At 43.6% G+C, this 24576-nt stretch overlaps 1 protein-coding gene across 4 annotated transcripts in view; it reads left to right on the forward strand.

Moving 5' to 3' along the window:
• Positions 1-24576, forward strand: part of camsap2b (calmodulin regulated spectrin-associated protein family, member 2b) — a 37257-nt gene that overhangs the window by 9750 nt on the left and 2931 nt on the right. The window contains exons 2-20 of one of the 4 annotated variants that reach the window (XM_069684128.1): positions 1198-1457; positions 8057-8236; positions 9152-9238; positions 12869-12901; positions 14563-14704; positions 15788-15927; positions 17344-17434; positions 17556-17660; positions 18166-18235; positions 18345-18626; positions 18722-19454; positions 19563-19709; positions 19793-20024; positions 20158-20341; positions 20440-21154; positions 22142-22278; positions 22364-22578; positions 23290-23389; positions 24141-24206. In XM_069684128.1, the coding sequence (XP_069540229.1) occupies positions 1198-1457; positions 8057-8236; positions 9152-9238; positions 12869-12901; positions 14563-14704; positions 15788-15927; positions 17344-17434; positions 17556-17660; positions 18166-18235; positions 18345-18626; positions 18722-19454; positions 19563-19709; positions 19793-20024; positions 20158-20341; positions 20440-21154; positions 22142-22278; positions 22364-22578; positions 23290-23389; positions 24141-24206 (3919 nt within the window). The remainder of the gene's footprint in view (positions 1-1197; positions 1458-8056; positions 8237-9151; positions 9239-12868; positions 12902-14562; positions 14705-15787; positions 15928-17343; positions 17435-17555; positions 17661-18165; positions 18236-18344; positions 18627-18721; positions 19455-19562; positions 19710-19792; positions 20025-20157; positions 20342-20439; positions 21155-22141; positions 22279-22363; positions 22579-23289; positions 23390-24140; positions 24207-24576) is intronic. The other 3 variants (XM_069684130.1, XM_069684129.1, XM_069684131.1) reach the window with 3 other exon arrangements.

Raw genomic sequence — 24576 nt, forward strand, 5'->3', positions numbered from 1 at the left:
GTTAGCTAAAAGTAATGGATAAACAGTTTAAGTAGTTAGCTAAAAGAAGTGGATAAACAGTTCAAGTAGTTAGCTAAAAGTAATGGATAAACTGTTTAAGTAGTTAGCTAAAAGAAGTGGATAAACAGTTCAAGTAGTTAGCTAAAAGTAATGGATAAACAGTTCAAGTAGTTAGCTAAAAGAAGTGGATAAACAGTTCAAGTAGTTAGCTAAAAGTAATGGATAAACAGTTCAAGTAGTTAGCTAAAAGAAGTGGCTAAACAGTTCAAGTAGTTAGCTAAAAGAAGTGGATAAACATTTCAAGTAGATAGCTAAAAGTAATGGATAAACAGTTCAAGTAGTTAGCTAAAAGTAATGGATAAACAGTTTAGTTAGCTAAAAGTAATGGATAAACAGTTCATGTAGTTAGCTTAAAGTAATGGATAAACAGTTCATGTAGTTAGCTTAAAGTAATGGATAAACAGCTGAAACATTTAGTTAACGGTTGAAGTAATGAGTTAAAGTAATGGATAAACAGTTAATTTGGTTAGTCAAAAGAATGAACAATGAAAGCTAATAGTAATGGATTAATGGTTTAAATAATTACCTAAAACAGTAGAGGGTGCATGGTTGAAGCAGTTAGCTAGCTAATATTTAGCTAAGTTAGGATTTACAGAAATTATTATTTTAAATTATTGATGGGGTCAAATATTGTAACATTATCCACTTTTGTATATTCCTTAGTGTGACACATTAAGAATATTATAGTTGGAAATTAAGGGGTGTGTGAATTCATCTATCAGGGCTGTGGGGGTATAGCGGCTTAAGGTACCCCCACAGCCTTTTGGCTAAAGTTCAGCCAAAACATTGCAAACCACTGGCCTGAGAAACTCATTTCCATCTTTTTACGTGAAAATGTACTTTCAGTGATGATGTTCTGGCTGTTTTGTGGTATACTCCATCTATTCTGTGTGTGAGTTGTTGTATGAGTGCAACAAGCTTTAAACTTGTTGTGGCCATCAGGATGAGGCTCTGAATCAACAATGTAAGGAAGCCATAGCAACAACACCAAAGGTAGTAAAATATAGAAAGAGTAGCATAGCTCTTTTATTGCCTGCATGCATTCCCTGTAGGCCAGATATGGAGCGAGAGGACAGGAGGTGCATATTACTCAAACCCTTAACCTCTTTTCTTTTCTGTGCCTGTCTCTCCCCTCAGACGCAGTACCAGAGGAGCTGGTCGAGCCTTTATACAGGGACCAGTACAACCAGGAGCACCTGAAGCCTCCGGTGGCATGCCTGCTCCAGTCTGCAGAGCTTTACTGCCGGGCGGGAAGCCTGATCCTCCGCAGTGATGCCGTCAAACCTTTACTGGGACACAACGCCGTCATCCAGGCTCTGGCCCAGAAAGGCCTGTATGTCACCGACCAGGACAGGCTGGTCACTGAGAGAGATCTGACCAGCACGCCCATACACATGGTGAGTGGAGATGCACATGACAGAGTACAGGACTGAGAACCATAATTGTTTCTGGACTAAAACAGTGGATGGTATTTTGAGTTGTGCATTTCTACTCCCTCATGGGAATTAATAAGTGAGTTATGTGATAGTGTTTTTTTGTGCACCGCTCCATGTGTTCTCCTCGTAGACCGTCCCCCAAGATCTTTCCTGTTGAGAGAAAAACAACCGCTAATGACGGGTTTCCTATAGCAACCCATTACTCACTGTTCAGCCTCTGTGTCATTATACAGCACCGGGCAAACATGACATGCCTAAGCTTACACCACCAGGAGATATTCTTGTACCGTGATGTCGATACTGTGGGCATTCATCTGAGAGGCTGCAACACGTTTATTTGTACGATTGTCTTCGTACAAATGTCTTTAATTTCCTGCTGATTTACAAATCAATTAATTATCTCATTGTTCCAGACTGAGATCATAATACTGTCACCTTGTACTAGACTCGAGGAGAGAGAATATAGATTATAGACCATAAAAATGTCTATTAATTGCTTTTAAGTTATGAAAGGAGGGCGATTCTGTGGCGGTTTCATCCAGACACACTGCAAGCACATGCATGGCTGGAGCCCGGGCACTTCTGCTGACGCCGAAAGGTGTCTGCATTGCAGTGCACCCTCTCTCCCCCTCCCCTCCCTCCCTCTCCTGCTCTCACTCCTTCTTTCCGTCTGTCTCACTTCTCCTGTCTCTCTCTCTCTCCTCCTCTCATGGTCTTTTTTAGCCTTTGCTTCCCCGCGTCTGTCTCATCCTAACTCTATCTTTATGGATTAAATGAGACTCTGTTATCTCCTGAATATTTAATTTAAGCTTAAGCATATTCCATCAAACCCACCAGTACCCACATATCTTTCTTATCCTCTCAGGTTGTAGCACTTATTTAATTTCCCCCTCTGCTCGTGCAGTCCCTGTTTTCAGCTCCAGAGGATATTTCAAAGTCACACGTGAAGGACGTTTTTGTGTTTACGGTTGATTGCGTGCTACAAAACTCATTGATTTAGGATGTCATGAAGGCGGAGGAGTGATTTGGTGCAAGGCTTAATGATCCCACTTCTTTAACACCTATAAAAGTGCACATGTAGTTCAGTTTATGTGTCTCCTTGTCTGTGATTCTGTGAGGTGTTGCAGGTGATTTAGTGGACAGCTTAAGTGACAGTGTTAAATAGACAAATGGAGCCTTCCTTTGACTGTTGACCTTCATTTGTGTAACACACAGTCAGGCAATCTGTTAATCTGTCTGTCCTTATTGTTCCACTGAAATCTGGTTCTTAAAAGCAGAGGGAAAGTGTGCGTTTGTGGAGTCAGCAGGGCAATTTCAGTCACGCTAAAGTCGAGGCTTTTCATTATGGGTTATGGTATATCTGCAGAGAAAATGATGAGCTCATGGTTTTCCAAATGCTGTGCACAAGAGGAATAAGTCATGTCAGAGAGAAGGAGGAGGAGGAGGAGCGTGGCAGTCTGTCACAGAGCGAATAGATTTAGAGGGGGGAAAGATGATGGAGTAATAGGGGCTGCCATTTGGCTGCAATCCAGGAGGAAGAAGGAAAGTAGAGCAGGAGAAGAAAGGAAAGGGTGAATGTGGAAGTCTAGAAAATGGAAAGTGTAGAGATAGGGGAAAGGCGGGAAGACAAGAGAGGGGAGGAAGGGTTAGGTATTGCCTTTGTGGCTGTGAGGGGATGTCATGTGCGCGCCAGAGAACGAGTGGAAAAGGCCCAAAGTTAATACGGCCATCTGGAAAGAGGAGGAGGAGAGGAGGGGGGAGTATAAGGGGAGTAGGACGGGGGAGGAGAGGAGCGGAGTACATGAAGAGCAGCGAGGGTTTAGTAGAGGAGAGGAGGACAGAGGAAGACGTGATGTGCACTACTGCAGCACTGTGGAGGGTGGGGTCTCACAGTGAGTCAAAGCACGTCTGGTGCACAAATGACAGCCCCACCCCTCCTTCTTTTACCCCCCTCTCTCTGAACACACACACACACGAACACGCAGCTCCCGTCAGACCTCCAGCAGTGTGCACGAGACCTTTGTGTCCCTTTTCTAGCTTCTTAACCTTCCTGTATGTCTTTTCTTCTGTCTCTTCGCACATGCTCACACGCGCTGCTCTCTAGGTGCTAAGACACAGAGACGAGAAAGTGACGAAGGAGAGAGAGGCGTAGCGGTAATTGAATCTTCCTGCAGAGGGGCGTGGACCCTCGTGTAAAAGCTTTCTGCGGAATAATGCTGAAAGATTTGGAGGATTTTATGGATGCATGTGGGACAAAGATAGCAAGAGTGATCATTATTTTTAGTTGCACTTTAGACAATTGCACCGTAAACATCAGCAGCATCTGAATAGAGCCAGACATGTGGGTGTAAAGTTGTACAATAAAAACATTTGTGTTGCTCAGATTTGGGTCGCATATAATGTGTACCTGCACTGAACAGACACTTGTGATGTTTAGGAGAAAGAGGTTACTTTGACTATCTGTTTGCTCAGCTGTAAAGTCCTTTCCTATAGATGCCTTTGATCAAGGGCACACACAAACACACACACACACACACACGCACACAGCCCTACAACAGTAGTCGGTTTGAACGTTGATGCTCGTGTTAGATAATGTGCATGAGTTCGCTGCAGCTCTTTATGACCAGTCTCTGCCATTTCCACAGCCTTATAAGGCGTGTCTGTGGCCATGAGTGTCTGAATACGCACACACACACACACACACACACACACACACACACCGAAAAGGTCTTTGTGAGGGGATAATAGACAGCACATGGCTTTTAATTCCATGCCATAGTGTCAACACTGTAGTGGATACGAGAAGAGTCTGTGGACATGTAAGCAGGACTGACTGTCTTCCTCTCTGTCTCTTGCGCTAACATTGGTCTGCTTCTTTGCAGAGATGTGGACTTGAGACTTGGACTCAAGTCGACTCGAGTCACTGTTTCGATGACTTGACTTGACAAAAAATAAATGACTTGAGACTCAACTTGGACCTGAGGCATGATGACTCGGTTGACTTGCGTGTGTTCATAAGTTTGAATGTTAGCTGTTAAATATAAAATGATCAAATTCAATGTTGTCAAATTTCTGTCAAACTATCAGGTATGTATGCAGCGCAAACTGGGAATCCTGATTGGACGACTCAAAAATCTCCCCTGTATGTGATTGTCATGATTGGAGGACTGGCTGTCAGTCAAACTCCTCGCTATGGCAACACGCAACATAAAAGACCCTCCTGATGTGGGATATTTTATATATATGAAAGGGAAGATTTTTTGGATTGAACAAAGTTTTGTGTTTGACGTTACAGTCTAGCTGTCAGTATTTCACTGTTCAAAAGTGATGGGGAGGAATATTAAAGAAATAAGCTCTTTGTTTTTGCTTTGATTACATTTATTTCACTGAATATCAATAATTATAATACAGATACAATTCGTTGTCATACTTTTTGAACAGGTTATATAAATTGGCCAATAATATCGTTATTAGACGGGCTACTAATACCTTCTGTTTTCTCTTTATAAACACCAGATACTACAGGTAAGAGTGCTGGATCTTGGGTTGAAAAAAAGTGACTTGACTCGGGACTTGACATAACCTGTGACTTGGCTTGACTTGACTTGAACAAAGAAGACTTGGTCACAAAACTGCTTATATGCACGAACACATACACAGACATGCATGTTAGAAACCGTGGCACAAACAAACCTGCACATCACAGTGAGAAATACTTAAAAAAACATGTAGATGAAGCATCAACAAATTGGTCCTTTGTTGACAAATGTCAATAATAAAGTTATTTAGATTCATAACAATAACACATTTATTTTCACTTAGGGACCGTAGGGTAATTACTTAGATCTAGGGAGAAGGTGAACATCATGTTTACCTTTTTTAAAAATGAGGGCCCTCCCCATTGTCAAAATATAAAACTATTAAATGAATAGTTTAATATTTTGGGCAAACAAAGTTGTATCAGAAGATAGATGCTACTTATGTGTGTTTTAGATTAGCTTAGCAAACATGGAGCGACGCCTGCCAGCTAGTTCAAGCAGGCAATCTGAGCTGCACTGATTTCACACTTGACCTGCGTCATTCTCCTCAATCCCCTGACAAACACTTCCTCCAGATTGGGCGCAAATTTCTGCATGTAAAATAAATCAGCGAGGAGTGATGAGGAAGAAGCCTAGACGCCAAACACAAGGCATGTTCTGCTGCTGCTATAAACATTTCAAACCATCACAAACGTGAGTCTGACTGAAATATTGGAAACAGAGGAAATCCGGGTTCTCTTCAAAGTTTAAAAATCAGCCTATCAGCATCTTTAAAGCTCCATAATCGACATGTTCTGTCTGGTTTGTTTAAAATGTATAAACGATATGTTGTGGCTACACAAGACAATACTCCTATTATACTGCTAACGTAAAAGTATACTCTCTCAAAATATATGTTATACTGTTGTCTTAGCAACAGAACAAAATACATAATTCTCCTCTTTAATGACACCCCTCTAACAATATTCTTACTGTACAAAACAATTTTGTCAAGTGAAGGCCAAACTTTTGCATTCCACTTTACCTACTGTACAAAATTGTGTGCTAATAAAATGTAAATTAGCAACTTATTTGTCATCATCTCTATTTAATATCACGTGACTTCTTGGCTGAGAGGTATCTGCACATGCACACACACACATGCGCGCGCACACACCTACGAAAGCTTCTTAACTACATTAAAGATTTAGAGGTTTTATGCAAATGAGCTCAGAAATCTTCATTTGCAGAAAAAGCTCAGTCAGTCATGGAAATCGTGTCCTGTGGATCTCTAGCTCCTGTCTCTCCCTCCATCTGTCTGTGTGTCTGTCTGTCTCTCTGCTGCCACTCCATCCAGCTGTCTAACAGCTCGGCCGCTGTACCTCTGGAGGAGAATGCATGCAATGTCAAAAATCTGGCAATATCCTGAAGATGCAGGAATCTAAACAAGTGTCGTCTGCAGACACAAACAAAAGTTCAGCATGAGGCTCCTGCAGTGTGGCTGCTGTTTGTTCAAGAGCCAGTCCAAACAATACTGTTGACACAATAAATACGCCACAGATGGAGCATTAATAATGCCAGAGTGTACAGAGTGTTCTTTCAGGTCAGGTAAAAATCAGTGTCTGCAAATTGCTGGTACAATGAAGCTTTCTTGTTTCCCCTCCTTTATGAAGAAGTCTTCAAGAGCTGTAAGAGCTGACACAATGATTGCACATTCAATTAGCAAAATGGATGAATCATTTAAGTCTAATGACCATATTTCCTCGTACACGCTGGCTGTTTGACTGGAACGTGTAGCGCTGATATTGAGCACCAGAGCACTGGATCAGATGCTGTGTTTCTTAGGGAAACACTCGGTCACACTGGCTGCTACATGAGGCTCTGTGGTTATGAAGAGAGGCCTGTGCTTGACAGTACAGGCTCCGGTGGGACGAGGATCATGGAGCGCCTGACTTTAGGTGTTTATTCAGTTTGGTTGGAAACACAGATAGATGCTTAGGTAAGCAACACGCACACATACGCACACATACACACAGGGAGAGCGTAATGTTTTTATGAGTGGACCTGTGGTGTGACAGGAAAGGGAAAGGGAGGTCTGTTGGTCTGACCGGCCTGGAATGGGATTAGAAAGGCCAGCAGAATGTCAAGCTTTGTGTAGGTGTTGATGGCTGGTAGAACCACTCATATAAAGTGAATGAGTCAAGAGGAGTTAGTGTGTGCTTTAAAAATAGGTCTACATGTAGAGAGTGTGCGAAGTGGTTTCAGATCATGAGGCAAGAGGGGCTGACTCCCAAGGATACCATTCAATTGAAATCTTTCCCGTGTCCACCAAACGTCCTCTATCATAAGACGGAGCTGGTTTGAAGCCTGATGTATTTACTGTGGGTACAGTTACTTAGCATGACTATTTAATACACATTGAGCTATCAGAAGTGTGTGTGAAACTTGCAATTGTGGCTTTATTGAGCTCCAAGTTAAGTTAACACAGATTCACACAGAGGAAGCACAGACAGTGGTGGACAGCTGGAGCTGGCTGAAAAATACAAAGTCAGTTGTTAAAAAGGCAAGAAGTGAAAGATTACAGGCGTGTATCATCTGGAGAGGAGGGAGATATGGATCAAAGTCTTAATCATGACATTTCAGTGCTGTGATATTGTGATTGGAGAGTGATTGTTCCTCTCTTTCCCTGTATTTATTTTTCTCTCTCTGCTGTAAAAAATAACACATTCATTAACCGTGAATGCTGTCTTGCAGATGTTGATTCAGATGCCTTTTGGAGCTGTACCTAAAGGGTTAATACTGGCACATCTTCTCTGTTAAGAGAGAACAAATGTTATGATCGTCTCAGCGTTTCTGCTGAATGAAAACATCTGTTTTAACAGTTTTTTGCAAACTTTGCTCTTTAAAAATACAGTTTCAGTCTGAAGTGCAGAAGCACAGAGAAGAATGGAAAGTTAAGCATTTAATCATCAGTTTGATGTTTGTGGAAAGAAGTCGGAGTGTGAAAGCTAATCCTTGCAACGCTGTTGTGTCTCTCTGCAGAGTTCCCACCTAGCGCTCATAGACACCCTGATGATGGCGTACACTGTGGAGATGGTGAGCGTGGAGAGGGTGATGTCCTGCATCAACAGGTACTCCTCCGCCGAGCCTTCGCACAGCGACGGACACGTCCAGGAGCTGCCTTATGACACAGAGGATGCAATCACCACCTGGATCAACAAGGTACACATACACACAGGAGCACAAAACCACAAGGACATGTGCTTTCTCATTTCAGAGGATAACCGCTGAACACATCCTCGAGCATTTTACAACAAAAGACACAGATTAGTTTTACTCCGGTGTGTCACGCTCAATTTCTCCACTGCTGGCTCAACATCTGATTTGTTTGCAAGAGAACTAGATGAAGAACTGGCACCAACCACATTTTATCATGTGAGAGATTGCTTAGCGATAACAGACTCAAATGTACCTCCTCTGGTCCGCCAAAGCGAGATTCGGAGGGTAAAGTCAGACCATGAAGGCACTGAAAGGCAGGAGTTCAGTGTCTGCGTCTGCATCTTCAGTATATTTTATCATCGTTGAATAAGCTTGTGTTGTTGTTGCTCTTTTTCCAGCCCAAAGGCAGCAGGACACACATGCAGGATTCATTTACAGACACCAACACATAAACAAAGCGTACTTCAGAGCTCTCTGTGAAGCTCTGTGATACAGCCAGGCATGGTTGTGATTGGCCGATGCGACCTTGTGCGTCCTCGGGCCAAACTGTTACATCACTGTTTGTACAGAACCTTTGAAGACAGAAGAGTAGTAACTGTAAAAAGAGGGGGCTTTTTTAGAGAAACATACTATAATTAGCGTCGTCTTTGAAGTCCTTTTTACATTGCGCCTGTGTAGGAAGTCAGCAGAGCTCTGTATATAAGGTTTCAGTAATATTTAGCATTGGTGGCTAATAGGCAGAGGTGGTGGTGAAAAGTTTCTTTGATGTGTGTAGCCTCTTGTTCTCCTGTTCAAGTTTGTCCTCTCCCCAACACAGACCCACCATTCAGTCTCAGTGTCCACAGAATGCGTGTCTGAAATTTGACCTTGATCTCTCTCCCTGTCTGTCTACCTGTCTGTCTGTCTCTCTCTCTCCAGGTGAATGAACACCTGAAGGACATCCTTGTGGAAGAGCAAAAGCTGAGAGAGGCTTCCTACCCTGAGTCAAACTCAACAATACATAAAGTAAGAACACACATACATTTATTCAAACTGTCATTTTTTAAGTTATCCAAAACAGCAGGCAGTTTTAAAGGAATATTTCAACAATTTGTGTTGCTAAGCTAGCTTAGCTTAGCTCAGCTTAAGTCTGGTAAAAAGGGGAAATAGCTAGCCTGCTTCCAAAATCTTCCAAACTATGTGTCGACAGCTTACTAAATAACTATTTATCACACTATTTATGATCCTCATACCAACTGAAATGTAAAAGAGACACTTTTGTGGTTTTTGATAGAGTTAGCTAATACAGCAATTCACCGCGCTCAGCTGTTGTTTGCTAACAAATTGTTAGAGTACGTACTTCCCTTTGAAACCGCCAATTTTGGTTTTGGCGTTAATATTCATTTTTATTTTACTCATTCATTTCCCTGCTAAAAGTTAAGAAAAAGAAACAAAGATTGATTTATCTGTGTATCACAGAGCTAAAGCCAGGAAAAGGTTAGCTTAGCTTAGCTTAAACACTAGGAGTAAGTGAAAAGTTTAAAAATTCATTTAACAGCTTTTCTAAAGTTCACAAAGTGACAGATTGTAACTTTCGTTGTTGAATCTTTACACTGTGAAAGAGTAATGTTAAAAACAACAATGTGTAGCTAGCAGCAAGCACACTTTACAAAGAAGTCCAAAGTGCTGCGCTGATAGACTTACAGTAAATTGCTACACCATGCAACTCCTTCTAAAACTTCAAATTGTTATTTTTATGGGAGTTAACAAAAAGAGATGCAGCTTGGTGATTAGTGGGCTTCTGATGTGTACAGTCATATTTTGGAAATTTTTGGAGTAATGCTCGCTGGGGCCCCGGTTTAGTTCAGCGGTTAAATCACACGTCCAATACGCAAAGGCTAAAGTCCTCGAAGCGGCGACCCCAGGTTTGACTCCCACCCTCGGCCCTTTGCAGTGTGTCAATTCCACTCTCTCTTCCCCACTATCCACTGTCCTCTATCTCTGAATAAAGGCATAAAAGGCCAAAAAAATACATTAAAAAAAGAAAGTAATGCTAGCTGTTTCCAGTCTTTGAGCTAAGCTAAGCTAAACTTGAGGCTACAGCTGTGAATATGAGAGTATCACTTATTCTCATCTAACTTTGTTTATTTCACAAAAAGGTTGAACTATTCCTTTAATGTTAATATGTAATTTGTTTTTCTGTTTTTTTGATTTTATAAAGTCTACTACTACTACTTTTAGCATTAATACATGTCTGCGTCCACACAGGGCACATGCAGAAACACATGATATGAACCCACTTAGCCTACAGCGCAGCACACAGAGCTCAGTAAATCAGAGGAACAGATGAGCTCAGTCTCAGACCAGCTGCAGAGAAATGTTGGCAAGAGTCGCGACACTGCTGTGCAGAGGAGAAAGGAAAAGAATTGTGCGGGGTGGAGGAAAAAAAGGGGAGAGAGGGTGACACACAGAGAGAGAGGGGAGGGGAGGGGGAAGAAAAGTGAGGAGGAATAATCAGAGAGGGGAATGGGAAAAATGACATGTAGAGAGACACTCAGGAACTTTGTCAGCTGTAGCAGAAGACAGTGACAGACAGGGACAGTGTTGTCATCCTGCGGGCCTCGGTGTTATGTAAAGGCTGTGTGACACAACGAGTCGATCCTCTGGGACAAACACGGAGCAGTCAGCAACTGTCCTCTTCCACTCACTTAACCATAAAGTCACAGCACAGTAACTTATCAGGTCACGACCCTCACCAGGGAAACAGTGACAAGAGGTTAAAGTTTAAAATTTGAAACAAAGGCTACAATGAAATACAACTATAACAAATGGAAATAGATAAACTTCCTGTTATTCAACTCAAAGAGCAAAACACTGATAGAAACTTTGATTCAGTTGAATGTGTAAACACCAGGCAGTTATCACGGCCATGTGTGGTTTCAGAGTAGCTCCAGCTAACCGCTGTGCTAACATTCGTATAACAAGACTTGCCTTAAGACACAGGGGTTTGTTTTAGCTAAATGCTAATGCTAGCATGTCAACAAGCTAACAATGATAACGCTTACATGCTGATGTTTAACTATGATGTTTACCATCTTAATTTAGCATGTTAGCATGCTAATACTTCTTACATAATTTACAGTTGAAACTGTTGAGAATCTTGTCAGATTTTTTTGGTATTTTTACATAAAACAAAATGTTGGACAAAATGAAAATTTAGCCTGATGGTGGTAAATTTAATCTTGAGACGTTTCACTCAAAACCTAAAATGACAACCTGGCACTACAAAAAAAGTCAGTAGGATTAATCATCAGGGGGCCATGAATTAATGTAGCAATAACTATTTAAGTAAGAGTAGTTAAAGAGGGGCTGTTTCACATTTTAAGACATATATATAACTTTACAATGTTGGATGTCCAGACTAAACGTGGGTGAAGTTTCAAATCTGTAGGTAATAGATGATGGAGTAATCCCCAGGCCTCTCAGCTCAGTCTGCGGGCTGCTATGAACGCCAGGTTTGACACAGATTTTTCTACATGCTGCACTTTGTGACGTCACAAAGTGCAGCCTCAGAAGGCTTCGGAGAGCTGGCCAATCAGAAGAAAGTGGGCTTGTAGGGGCAGGGTTTCTGAGTCGTTTAAGGCAGAGGCTGTCTGAGGGCCTGCACAGAGCACCAGTGTGAGAAAAATTAGGAGATTTTTTTAACTGTAAATTATGCTAAGCTACTCCACAGGTATCACAGAGTGAAATATGAAGCTTGAAATTAGCATAACACCCCCCTTTAAGATTTTAAACACACAGTGTCATATAATAAATTGTTTACATACAGCAGGTTGTAAAATGGTTGTACAGTATCACATGGTGACTGTGTCCCTGTTCCCTGTCACTTCAGAGGGCTTCAGGATGTCACGAGTGGCTGAATCAGTTTAAAAGACACTTTTATCTGCTGTGGGAGTTTCTTGGCAAATTTCCTCCCTCTCATTACTCCTATTTTTGTGTCTCTACAGTGAGAGTGATAATACACATAGTAAGGGACCTATCCCAGACTGACTCTCATAGACACTCCAGGCTTTATCAAAGGCAACAAGTTACAATGAGGGACAGGGCTGTGCACTCATTGTCAGTCAGCTGCTTTCTTACTCCACGCTCCATCACTGAGCTCCCTCTCTGCATTATCAGGCCCAACAGAAGTCTATTCACTGAACAGGAGAAACTGAGAGGAGATAATTTCACACATCTACTCACACACACACACACACACATGCCTGCGCAAACACTCACACTAATGGATGAGCACAAGACACTCCTCAGTACGTCTCGTCTATTCTGGGACTGTGTGAAAACTCTTTAACTCTGGTCTTATGACTAAGATCCCAGCGTTTTTGTGTGTGGATACTGTGCAAACGTTTGTGCTTTACATAGGTACCAGCACTAGCTGTTGTGAATCAGGAGCCTCAGCATACATCTGTTTACATTTGTTCCTTTCATCACTTTCATCAAGGACGTTAAGTAGAGTTTGCGGTTGGATGAATATAGTTCTTTCTACTGTTAAGCGAGGGTTTGTCCCACAGTCCTAGCACTACTATATTGGTTGCCGTCAGCCTAACACTTCTCTCACTCTCTCCTGTTGTTCTCCTGTCATCGTCCTCCATCAAGTCTCCTAGCAAATGGTACTGGAGATTAGTACCTGTAAGTCCAACCATTCTGAGGAACTCCTCTTTATCTTATCCCTAACCTGCAAGCATACACCCCTTCACATCCTCCCCTCCAGTTCTCTTGTCATTGCATGAGCCCATTCATGTACTGGTCAGACGCCTCCCACCGTATCCCACCGCAGCCGTTGTCCCCACATTCCTATGAATGTGATTGAATGATATTACAGCTATTTTAAACTTGCATCTCAGTTCAGATGCTCTACCTGGAAAACCATGTAAAGCACTGTAGCATGATCATAGATAAGATATACCAGGAATCAGCTAGTGGGAACAAATGCCACTGTCGGCTCCCCATTTCATTTTCATCTCCGTGTCATCTGTGCCGTGCTGTAGAAACTTCTATATTATACCCCTTTCCCATCTAAATTTAGAGCATTGACGCCGGTTCTTTAGGCCCGGGAAGACCTGCTTATAGATGCCGATTGTCTCTGTTCCCGTTGTCAGTGGAATATACTCCTGTCGGTCTCTTTTGTGCTGTGTCACCGTCTGACGTCACGAACGCGCCCAAAACAGGGTTAGTAAACAGTGAAGATGTTACGGTGGTTTATTGTGTCTATTACTCATTCAGTCTGTTTATCAAACTCGGCGCTGACAAATTTGGAACGATGTTCGAGTGCTGCTCGGCGGAATTTGTAGCTGAGATGACGAGGAGTCGCAGAAGTTACCGACGGAGCATAGCATCGCTCTGGAAAGGGGTAGGAGACACAGGTTTTGTGTTCCCATCAATTTTCCCATCAATCGGAGCCGAGGTGATAATTACCTGGGTCTACTGCAGAGTCATTTGATCCAGGTCTGAATGCCGATTATAGCCTTTCCCATTAAGCAAAAAAGCCGTGTGTTAGCGGGTTTTTTGAACAGTGGGAAAGGGGCTATAGTGGTTTGAATTTGCTGCGCTGAAAAAAGTACCTGTACCTGTTTATGTAAACCAAATAAAAAGAAGGACAGCATTATGCTCCTCAGAGCTCCATGTACAGACCGAGAGGCTGTCAGACGGTGACAGCTGCTGTGATTCAAGCTTCCATCGCATCTCTTGTAAAATGCGTATTTGACACCTCTCCTGTGTGTTAATGGGCAAACTGGGAGCACTGACGCTCTGAAGACATATGTAGTGTTGCCTCTGTGGTTTTTACAGGCCCCGTGAGACGTACAGAAAATCTGGAGGCATGAAGGATGCTTTTACTGTGATTATTAACTTTTAAATCATGTTGCAAGTATCATTTTTTGCTAGTTAAGTTAAGACCCCCCGCTGCTTACCAGATCTACAAAGCCTGCATTCGTTCCCCTCCTTCTGGAGTACTAACCGCACCTCATGCAATCATAGGGAGCATTATAGTGCTGCAATGTTATGATTGCATCTTTGTGATGCATCTTATTTAGTTCTACATGTTGTCTCGTTATGTGCATGATATATTTAATCTGCATTATTATGACTTAAGCTTGAAGCCCACCTTATCCCTGAAACACCTCTAATTAACACTTGTCAGCGGGTGTGTGAGTGGGTGTGATCAGAGCGTGAGCGCCGGTGTGCATGCAGATAAAAAGTGTGTCTGCAACCAACAATCACAGAGCCCACTGTACACACCCGCCCCGATGACACATATTGGTGATGTCTTTGTGCCGTTGCCATGGTTTCAGGCTCGCTACAGGAAGGAGCACGCTCAGCAGAGGAACGCTCCGTCGCTCCCCCTGGTGGAGAACCTGCTGAAGGACAACACAGACGGCTGTGCCCTGACCACCCTGCTGCACTTCTACTGTCCGCAGGCCGTCAGACTGGAAGGTGGGATCAACCTCTCGATCTGTAACCACACCCACTTGATCTCAACAGACATGCCCTCTTCTATTATGATTGTTTCAAAAAGTAAACTAGAATACAGTCAGTTCAGTCAAACCATTAAGAATAGGAAAGAAAGGGCACACAATGACCTTCAGTCATAACTGGGCAGCCCAAAGGACGCTTTTCTGCTCCTCAACTCTACAACCAAACATTTAAGTAGAGGATTTTAAACAAATTTTTTAATTTGCCTTTTATTCTATGGGCTTTTTTGCCCCCTGAATATATAAAGAAGTAAGTAAAGTTGAATAGCCATTTACAGGAAATGTTTTATAGTTTCATCACAAGATGATCAAGATATTAAGGACCCTGTTTTAACCCTCTGTTAGTACATTAAAGGACATAGATGGAGGATTGTGTTCAGGATATTGACCCAAGAAAGACACTGTGAGGCAGAGAGGAGCCAGGACAGATGTGGAGAAAGAGTGCGACACAAGAGAGAAACACAGACTTGTTTCCTCTCGGCTCGCCTGCGCCCTCGTTTCTAAAAATGCCCTGGGTTGGGCTGTGATTGGTCACGAGGGGTTAGTGACGGAGAACCGTTAGAGGAGTAGCTGGCTGCTATTTCAAAGATAAACAACTCCTGTGTCGGAGCCTCATGGGATTAAATGTAGTTCACATGGGAGCTCGCACACATGTGGACCAGATGTGGGAGTGAGTTAACCTTCATTTAGGCCTGTTTGCTGACAGCTTGATTCACTCAGTAATGTACAGTAAAGTACAGAGTGACATCAGTTTTTGTGCGTCTCTGATCTGCTCCCTCCGCCCTTACAGTTAGTCAGGGGATAAAAATGCTGATGATTCATCCAGAAGAAGTTTGAAACTTGTGTCATGAACTGTTTGAAGGATTCTGAGTGATTCAAATCAGCTACTGCAAATACTAGTGAGAAAAGTGGGGTAATTTTCTGCTGCTTTTTTTAAACACAAACTACGCCTTATCTTTTCCTCGCCTTCCTGCCTGGCCCTCGCTAACACCCCCTCCCTTGTGTCTGTGTTTGTGTTGGCCTGACCCCTCCCCTGCCTGAGCAGATATCTGCCTCAAGGAGACCATGTCTTTGGCTGACAGTCTGTACAACCTCCAGCTGGTGCAGGAGTTCTGCAGGAACAACCTCAACCACTGCTGCCACTTCAGCCTGGAGGACATGCTCTACGCACATGCATCCATAAAGGTAGGGAGGCGATCATTCAGGTGTATTTTTGTGGTGTGTTTGAGGATGTGGAACGAGCTACTTTAGTCATATGGATTTAGTTAAAGAAAGCGAGGAGGGAAAAGCAGGGAGGGAAGAAGGAGAGGCAGGGCGCGAAATTAGAAAAAGGCAAAAATGAGTCATGCAGGGAAAAGTTAAATAATGAATGTGTGTGAGCAGGGTTTGTTTTGTGTGTGTGTTGGTGCTTTTTTAGCACAGCCACTGCAGGCCAAACACCCCCCTCTTTCTCTCAGACAGAGACAGATCCTGCTCCGAGGAGATTCACAGTCCCGACCCGTCTCTGCCTGCCTCCCTTGTTCTCCCCCCTCCTCCTCCTCATCACATCCCCTTTGTTTTTTATCAAACAACAAAATCTGTGAACTCTTAGATAACACAGCAGCTGATTCGCTCGGTCCTCGGGCTCAGATCTCCCCTATTTCTCACACATTTGTTCCTGATTAAAAAGAGACTTAGTGCACAACTTTATGAGCATCTCTGTGCCATGCAGGCGCCAGACGCAGCAGAGCTTGTGTGGGTAAATAGTATGCAGAGCGCGTGGGTCGAAACATTCAAGATTCAAGTCACGGTCCGAGCTGACCGGGACTTTCCATTCTTCACGACACAGTATAACACGGCTTTCACTGTTGGGTACTCTTTGCTCTGTATTTTTCCCTTCCCTTCTCATTCACTACATTGTTTATATTTGTTTGATAGAGCTACTTTAAGTGAGCGACAAAATACTCCTAAAGAGCAGTTAAAGAGACTGGCACGCCGCCCATTCACCATAGACTCACTGTCCACTGAATCTTAACCAGAGTGTGTGCATGTGTGTGTGTGTGTGTTCCTTTAATTTATAGCACAAAAAGAATGATTGTTTATGGCATTAACAGCTCATTCCTTTGAGTCTAAAACAAAGGGCCTGTTTGTGGGAATAGAAATGCTGTAAAGTAATGTCTCTGTGTGTTTACCAAAAAGTTTCCTCCAGATGAAATCATCTGTTTAGGCCTCTGGAGACGTCCTGTTTATAACCTAAATGCATTTATCACTCGCTGCTTTGTGCATCCATCTGTGCATATGTGACACATTTAAACTAAACTCCAGATGGTGGATTTGGCTGTTTGTATGAGACATATGGGTTTGACATTAAAACACTTAGACAATGAAACATGTACTGATATTCAACTACACACACACACACACACCTGAGCCTGTTTCTTAGCAACAGTTGGCAAGTTGTGACCTCACTGATCCGTCAAAATGCTGTGATTAGAGAGTTACAAGGAGAAGGAGCTGTATCTGCAAACACAGAAATGTTGTGGTGATTAAATTAACAAATAACTACATATATGACTGTAACATGAACCACAAATATGTGTCTGTGTGTGTGTGGTCTTGCAGAGTAACTACCTGGTGTTTATGGCTGAGCTTTTCTGGTGGTTTGAAGTGGTGAAACCCTCCTTTGTGCAGCCCAGAGTCTTCGATCCAAACGGTACTGCACCACAGTAATATCTGCACGCTTTTCTCAACTACGATTATGATGGCAATTTCGTCACATCATGCATGTTAACTCTGACAACTCAAGGTTGAATATTACTTGTTTCCCTCTGCAGCCTGTGAGCCTGTGTCATCCTGCAGAAATATGGCTCCTGTGTCCAGTCCAGTCAAACAGAGCTATGCAGACAGAGCCGACAGACCAGAGGACATCCCTGCAGAGGGTAAAATGTGCATTATCAAGTCTGCATGTGCACAATCTATTTTTTTTATCTGTGACAAACTAGTGGGTTTCAAGTAAATATATTTATAGCTTGTGTTTGCCAAGTCAAAGTAAAGTGTGGATACAAAGTAACCATAGGCCTGGATACAGAGCAGTGCAAGAATGTCTGTTTGAAATCAGAGGCCCTCTAGTGGTTGATCTAAAGCGGTGCGGTTGCTCTCATGCTCTTCTATCGCAATCAAGCCCTATGCTTGGAAATGTACCTGTTATTAATTATACATTATATGTTATTTAGTGACAATCTAACCTAGCCTAGTAGCCAGGAGGGTGCGTAGTGTGTAGAGGACAGTTCAGGTCTTCAGACAAGCTTGGAACACCTGTGAGGGGCTCTCTCACTTGCAAGTTGAACTGGGTGGCTACTGAAACTAAAGCTCTGTATAGCAACATATGTTCTGACAGCCAGTAAGAGACTTTAAAAAACGTGTGTGTCTGTGTGTGTGTTACAGGTGTAATGAAGAGGTCTACCTCCATGTCCTACGTGGATGGTTGTGTCGGGACGTGGCCCAAAGAAAAACGGTTTGTAACTAACCTCTACTATTAAAGCAGTATGCATTTGTTGACCTACAAATGTGAAGTAGTCGGTTGTTTCCTTATAAAACTAACAAATGTTTCCTTCCTCCTTCAGCTCCTCCTCTAGAGGAATCTCCTTTGAGATCCCTCTGGACGGAGACCCGACTGTCCCGCCCTGTGAGGCTCCCGCCCTCCGCGGTATGACCCGCTCTGCCAGCAGTGACGGTCTCGGGTTCAAAGTTCACTTTGCGTCCCGAGGAGGCATGAAGCGCCACCTCTCACTCGTGCCTGTCAGCGTTAACGGCCAGAGCAAACACATACCAGAGGAGGATGAGGACTTCATCTCCCACAAACCCTTGGGGCGGAACAACACATTCTCACTCAAGAACCAAAGCAGGTACAGGAGATGTGTAGAATCTTTAATGCTCTAAATAGTCCTTTTTTGTTTATAGGCTTTAGCGCAATGATTGATTAACCTACACCTGTCCCTAGGATTTCCAATGGAGTCCTCCCAGACAGCAACCACAGCCCCACCAATCACCACGGCAACCACAGCGGCCACATCAGCCCATCGACTCCTCCGAGCATCGAGGAGGCCCTGAAGATTATCCACGACACCGAGAGGCCCCATGCGAGCTTGGGCGTGGGGGAAGGAGACAATGGTTTCTTTCTCCACGGTGCCGAACCTTCAGACCCTCCAGGGGCCGAAGGTCAAGGAGACGACCCGGGTTCCGCTAAGGCTCGACTCAATGACCACGACCCCAACTCTCTGTCAACAGATGAAGTGGACACGGGCATCCACGTGAGGACGGAGGACATCCAGAGCTTGGATGAAGACTCCTCCTCTCTGAGAGACTATTCAGACATGGACCCAGACTGTGAGGCCATGACCCGCTCGTGCCCTCTGCCTGAGCAGCAGGAGAGAGAGAGGAGCAGAGAAGGAGGACAGAAAGAACCCCGCGATGCTGACCCCGAAGGAGCGAGGCGAGGAGATGGAGGTGACAGGAGCAGCCCTTGTCCCAGTACAGTACCCACTCTCCCCAGATCTCACACAGCCAGCCCCGCCTCGTCCTCCGGAGGCTCTGGAGGCGGGATGATCCGGATGACGAGCTTTGCAGAGCAGAAGTTCAGGAAGCTGGAGGGGAGGAGCAGCGGAGGAACCACGCCCGAGAGTTCAGACCTCAATGTGCCGTACACACAGCAGACGAGGAACATTTCACCTCAGGTGTGTGCTTCCCTTTTATTTAGACTCTATATTTGTTGCAGAGGCAGAAATTTAATTTTTAATGATGTGCGTTTATTTAATGTGATTGATCTTTGCATCTTTTTCTAGATTTCTACACCTCCCCTTCCAATCACATCCCCCTCTCCAATCACGCCTACCCCCAGAGACCCCTCCCACCTGATAGCCACAGAGATGATTCAGCTGAGGATGAAGCTGGAAGAGAAACGGAGAGCCATCGAAGCCCAGAAGAAGAAGGTAAACAGATTTAGACTAAAAAAAGAGAGCCAGTCGTATAGCTTTAAATATAATTGATCACATTCTCTTTTCATATTCTCCAGGTGGAAGCAGCTTTCACCCGCCATCGTCAGAAGATGGGCAGAACAGCGTTTCTGAATGTAGTGAGGAGAAAAGGAGTCACTGCCCCCCTCAGCCCCAGTTCAGGGGGAGCAGAAACTCCTTCTCCAGAGCCAGTCGCATCCTCCAAGGAAAGCAGCCAGGGCAGCATGGAGCGGGCGGAGAGATGCAAGCCAGACGGAGCAGCTCCTAAATCCCCCTGTGAGGATGGCGGAGGTGGGTGACTACAGAAAAGTTGCTTCCATACCTATTTTTTTTTTAACCTCTCAAAATAAAGTTAGAAAGACAAAATAAAAGAATCAAACCGGTGACTAACTGACCTGTCTTTGTATCTGACGTTCTGATACAGCTGTGACTCCAGGAGAAATCGACCTTGCAGATTACACCCGCTCCATCGAGAGGCTGAACACGTCGCTGGGTTTCCTGCAGACGGAGATGCAGCGTTTGGCTCAGCAGCAGGAGAAGATCATGGCCATGAGGGAGCAACAGCAACAATCCTGGGTCATTCCTCCTCCCGCTCCCTCTCCACACAGGTAGCACTCAATGACAGATATTAATAACTCTACTGGGAAAGTCCTTTTACCTTCAATCTGCTAAAACTTATATGGCCTCGTGTGTTTGCCCTCCACAGGCAGCTCCGTGAGTTGCGTAGCAGCAGTGTAACAGGTCGGGGATCAGGCCGAGGCTCGGTCGGCTCTTTGTCTCCCATCCTTTCCTCCTCCGGCTCTCCCCACGCTCCCAATCGTTCCCCTGCTGGCATTAAGCGGCGGCCGGCCTCCTTCCACGCAAGGACACCTCGGACTCCACGGCCGAATGATCTGAAAGTCACACCCTTCAGTCGAATGCTTAACACCCCCACCTCTGTGGACAGCCTACCAAGACTGAGACGTTTCACCTCCAGCCAGTCACACGTCAGCTCATTTGCCTACCTGGGCCAGGACAATGCTACAGGAGAGAGAAATAACCAAGAGGGCAAGGACGACAAAGAAAACACTAAGGACAAAGACGAGACGGTGGCAAAGACGAGTGCTGGCGCTCCTCAGCCGTCTGCAAAAGAAGCAGCCAAAGAGAAGGAAGACGAGAGGCAGGGGGAAAGGAAAGAGGGAGAAGTCAAACAAACAAGGTCGTCAGAGGTGTTGTGTCAACCCGTGTCCGACAACCAAGCACCCACAGGCAGCGGGGTCAAGGGAGACCCCGAGGACAGACGAGACCTGGTGGAGGTGCCTCTGTCTGAGCTGAAACCTCCAGGAGGATCGACCCAGGGTCAGGAGACGACAGGAGAGGGAGAGGCAGGAGGAGACACCTATGGAGAAGACCAAAAGATGTGCTGTGGATTCTTCTTTAAGGTGAGCTGCAGCTTTATACCATCATAGTTAAAGTCTGATTAAAAAAATTTCAATTTATTTTTAATGTCAAGGAAACATTCTGTCATTACTTCTCCATAGTCTGACTTGAATTCTGCATTCAAACTGGACAAACAAAACTGTAGGTTTATTAGGTTTAAGATGAACTGAAACAGGACATTTACTTAGCAATAAATACATTTTTATTTTTTTATTTTGTTGCCTTTTTTGTGTGAATTTAAAGGCTGAGACTTTTCAGCTAGCAGGAAAACAAATAAGTGTGTTTACCACAGTGTTAACATCCTGTCGATATTAGCTAACCTGCTAGCATGAATCCAGCTAGCCTTGCTAGCATCAGAACACCCTTGTTTCTAGACGTATATACAGGTATACAACTTCACAACAGACATTTTGCCTCGAAGACAAAAAGAACAGGTGGTACAAATAACATTAACAATGCCGCCGTGACTAGAACAATCAGCGATTAATAATGTTATTAGCTGCACCTGCAAATGACAGGTCAAAAATGTGAAAAGGGGCAATTCAAGGTGATTTAACTCGACAGTTTCTCCCCTCCCCATGCTTTTGTGACCACAGCAGTAAAACTGTAATACAAACTGACACACATTTAATTAGCTTCTCATTAATAATGCAGTCTACACAGCCGTATGGTCTTATATTAAGATAGCTGCTGCAGGGAGAATCTCATACTGTGTGAGCCGGGAACAACATGTGCTGAACTGTGCCTGTTGAGCCATGAGCTGATCAAAGACAATGCATGAATGAATGTAGGACAAAAAAACCTCTTCAGAACAAAGACGCATGGTCGACCAGCAGAGCTCTGATTGTAGAGCAATATTACAGCTTAGTCGACAGAAGGTTATAACACATGATTACTAAATAATAAGTTATCTTATTTTCGTACATTGGATTCATTGACAAAAATCAAGTTCACATTGCATGTTCTGATCTCCACCCATCATACACCAGGATGATGTAAAAGGGGAGGAGGACATGGCAGCGAAGAAAGCTGCTCTGCTGGAGAAGAGACTGAGGAGGGAGAAGGAGACACAGGAGAGGAAGCAACAGCAGGAGCTGGACCAGGAGCAGAAGAAGGAAGCTGCAAGGTCCGTCTGACGTTCTTACCTTTATCAAATAGACATGTTATGTAAACTTTTCAGGCAGACAATAAATCTTTACTTTCTCCTCCAGGTTGAAAGCGGAGGAGGAGCAGCAGAAGAAGGATGACGAGAAGGCGAGGAGGGAATACATCAGAAATGAGTATTTGAGGAAGAAGCAGCTCAAGCTGATGGTGGACATGGACGAGGTCATCAAGCCCCGATCTGGAAGTCTCAAGAAGAAACCGCGGCCCAAGTCTATCCACAGGGACGTCATGGAGTCGTCTACTCCCCCTGTGAGAGCAGCAGGTGAGCAACACACAAATCCTGTGCACAAACACACAATATGTAAGGGATAATATATAGTGAGCAGGTTGTTATCGCGGAATGGAACACCAACAGGGTGAGTAGGACCCCGACTAGGGATTAATTCTGATCTTAATTTCTTTTGTTTGTTATCTCCTAAAAAATAACAAAAAGAACTGATAAAAATACTGTTAAAGTATCAGATCGTTGAGCAGTATCAATAAGAGTAGTCATGCCATTAAAATCTTTACGATACCCATCCCAAGACATGTCTTGTCTTCATTTAAAAATTATTATATTTCTGTTATCCATTCATAAATAGTCTGTTACACTCAGTGAGAGCTGTGTCCATAGCAACGGTTAACTTGAGCCTTCTTTAAATGAGCTAAGCTGGCTGTTTTTGCTCACTTTAAATTCAAACATTTCTACTAATGAAATTTCCCTTTGTGGATCCATCAAGTTTTTTTTTCTCTGTAAACAAGCCGACGTTAAATTTACCAGACATCTTTCAGTGGATCGATAAGATTACAATTAGTCCTCCGGATTGTGGGATTAGAGCCGATCCCTAGCAACGGTCTGATCTTCATAGCAACGTCTGTTATCAAGAAATAGCAAACCTCAGAATGCTGTAATTAACCAATCAGAATCAAGTGTTTAACACAGGCATGTAATAAAACTGTATCATCCAATGATCCTGATGTTGTTGCGTTGCAGGAGTACGTCCTCGAGGCTTCTCAGTATCGAGTGTTTCTTTGGCGTCTCTTAATCTGGCTGACAACGACAGAGACCAGCCGAATAACAAGAAGAACAACAGGTGAGACTCTTCCTGTAGCCTGAATTTATAAGTATCTTAACTTGCACCAGATTACACCAATATGTCCTCCCTCCTAGTCTCACTTTTACCTTGTTAAACAAGACTTGAACTTCTAATTGGGTAGAAATATATTAGAATTAAGTTGTGATGTTAAAAAAAGTCATCTTTTCATCCCATTAAGTTATAGCTCATTTTAAATCGATCAACGTATGTATTTTGCGTCCTCATTTAAAACTTGTATCTCTTGTGGTGGGTTTGGTTGTGTCTCATAATGTCAATCTTTTTATTCTTTCTCAGATTGTGTTTGTAGAAAAAAAAACTGTAGGAATAAGTAGTGGAAATAAAAGTCACCTCAGTTCTATCATCATGCCAAACCACCTCTCTGTTCTGAACCCAAAACCAACAACTTCGAGCTGGCTTCACTTTCCAGCGTCCCATTTCATGCCCTTTTCTTCATATTTTATTCAATTATATTTAAGTGCAAAATTCACAGTATCACCCTCGTTATGTATGTTTATATAACAGTATGATTTATGTTATTGTACATTTGACCTCCTGTTTAGTTCATACCATCCTCCTAACTCCCACCTTACCCTTCATAACTCCCATCCCTTTTTGTTCCACCCTGATATTATAAACTCTCTGCGACTTTAATTTCCTTGGGTGTTTTAATGATGAGGTTTATTGGGCCTGAACTTGACTCTCTTGTATCCCTCCCTTCTTTTCTCTTTGTCCTGCATGCGTCCCTCAGAGGCAATAAAATAGCTTCTGCCAATATCCCGTTCTTTTTAAGCTCTCCTAAAGAAAGAAAGGGCAGGTCAGTAATGCTCCGAGCGGCGCTGCTTCCACAGATGCTGGATGTGGCTCCATGTAGACATAGTCCCATGAAACGCTTCATTGTTTCCACGCAGACAGTAGACAGATGTTTCAACAGTGAAATATTTCAACATTATTCATTACTGCAGCTTCTGCATTAAGTAACATGGGCCCCGTGCAGCTGAGGTGTTTCCGCCTCGCTTCTCCTGCTGTATCCTCTCTCTGTCTTCTATAGTATTGCTCTCAGGCTGCTGTTTGCTCTCTTCTTTATGTCGGCTGCTCTGCGCTTCGCCACTGTGTTTGCTGTTTCCTCCACGAGTACTTGATCCCATCTCTTACCATAAAGACCGCTCTGAGACTTTGCTTTGCTT

Source organism: Semicossyphus pulcher, unplaced genomic scaffold (assembly GCF_022749685.1).
Source record: "Semicossyphus pulcher isolate SPU_LCO1_2020_fin unplaced genomic scaffold, fSemPul1.0.p SCAF_7, whole genome shotgun sequence".
Taxonomy (NCBI): domain Eukaryota; kingdom Metazoa; phylum Chordata; class Actinopteri; order Labriformes; family Labridae; genus Semicossyphus; species Semicossyphus pulcher.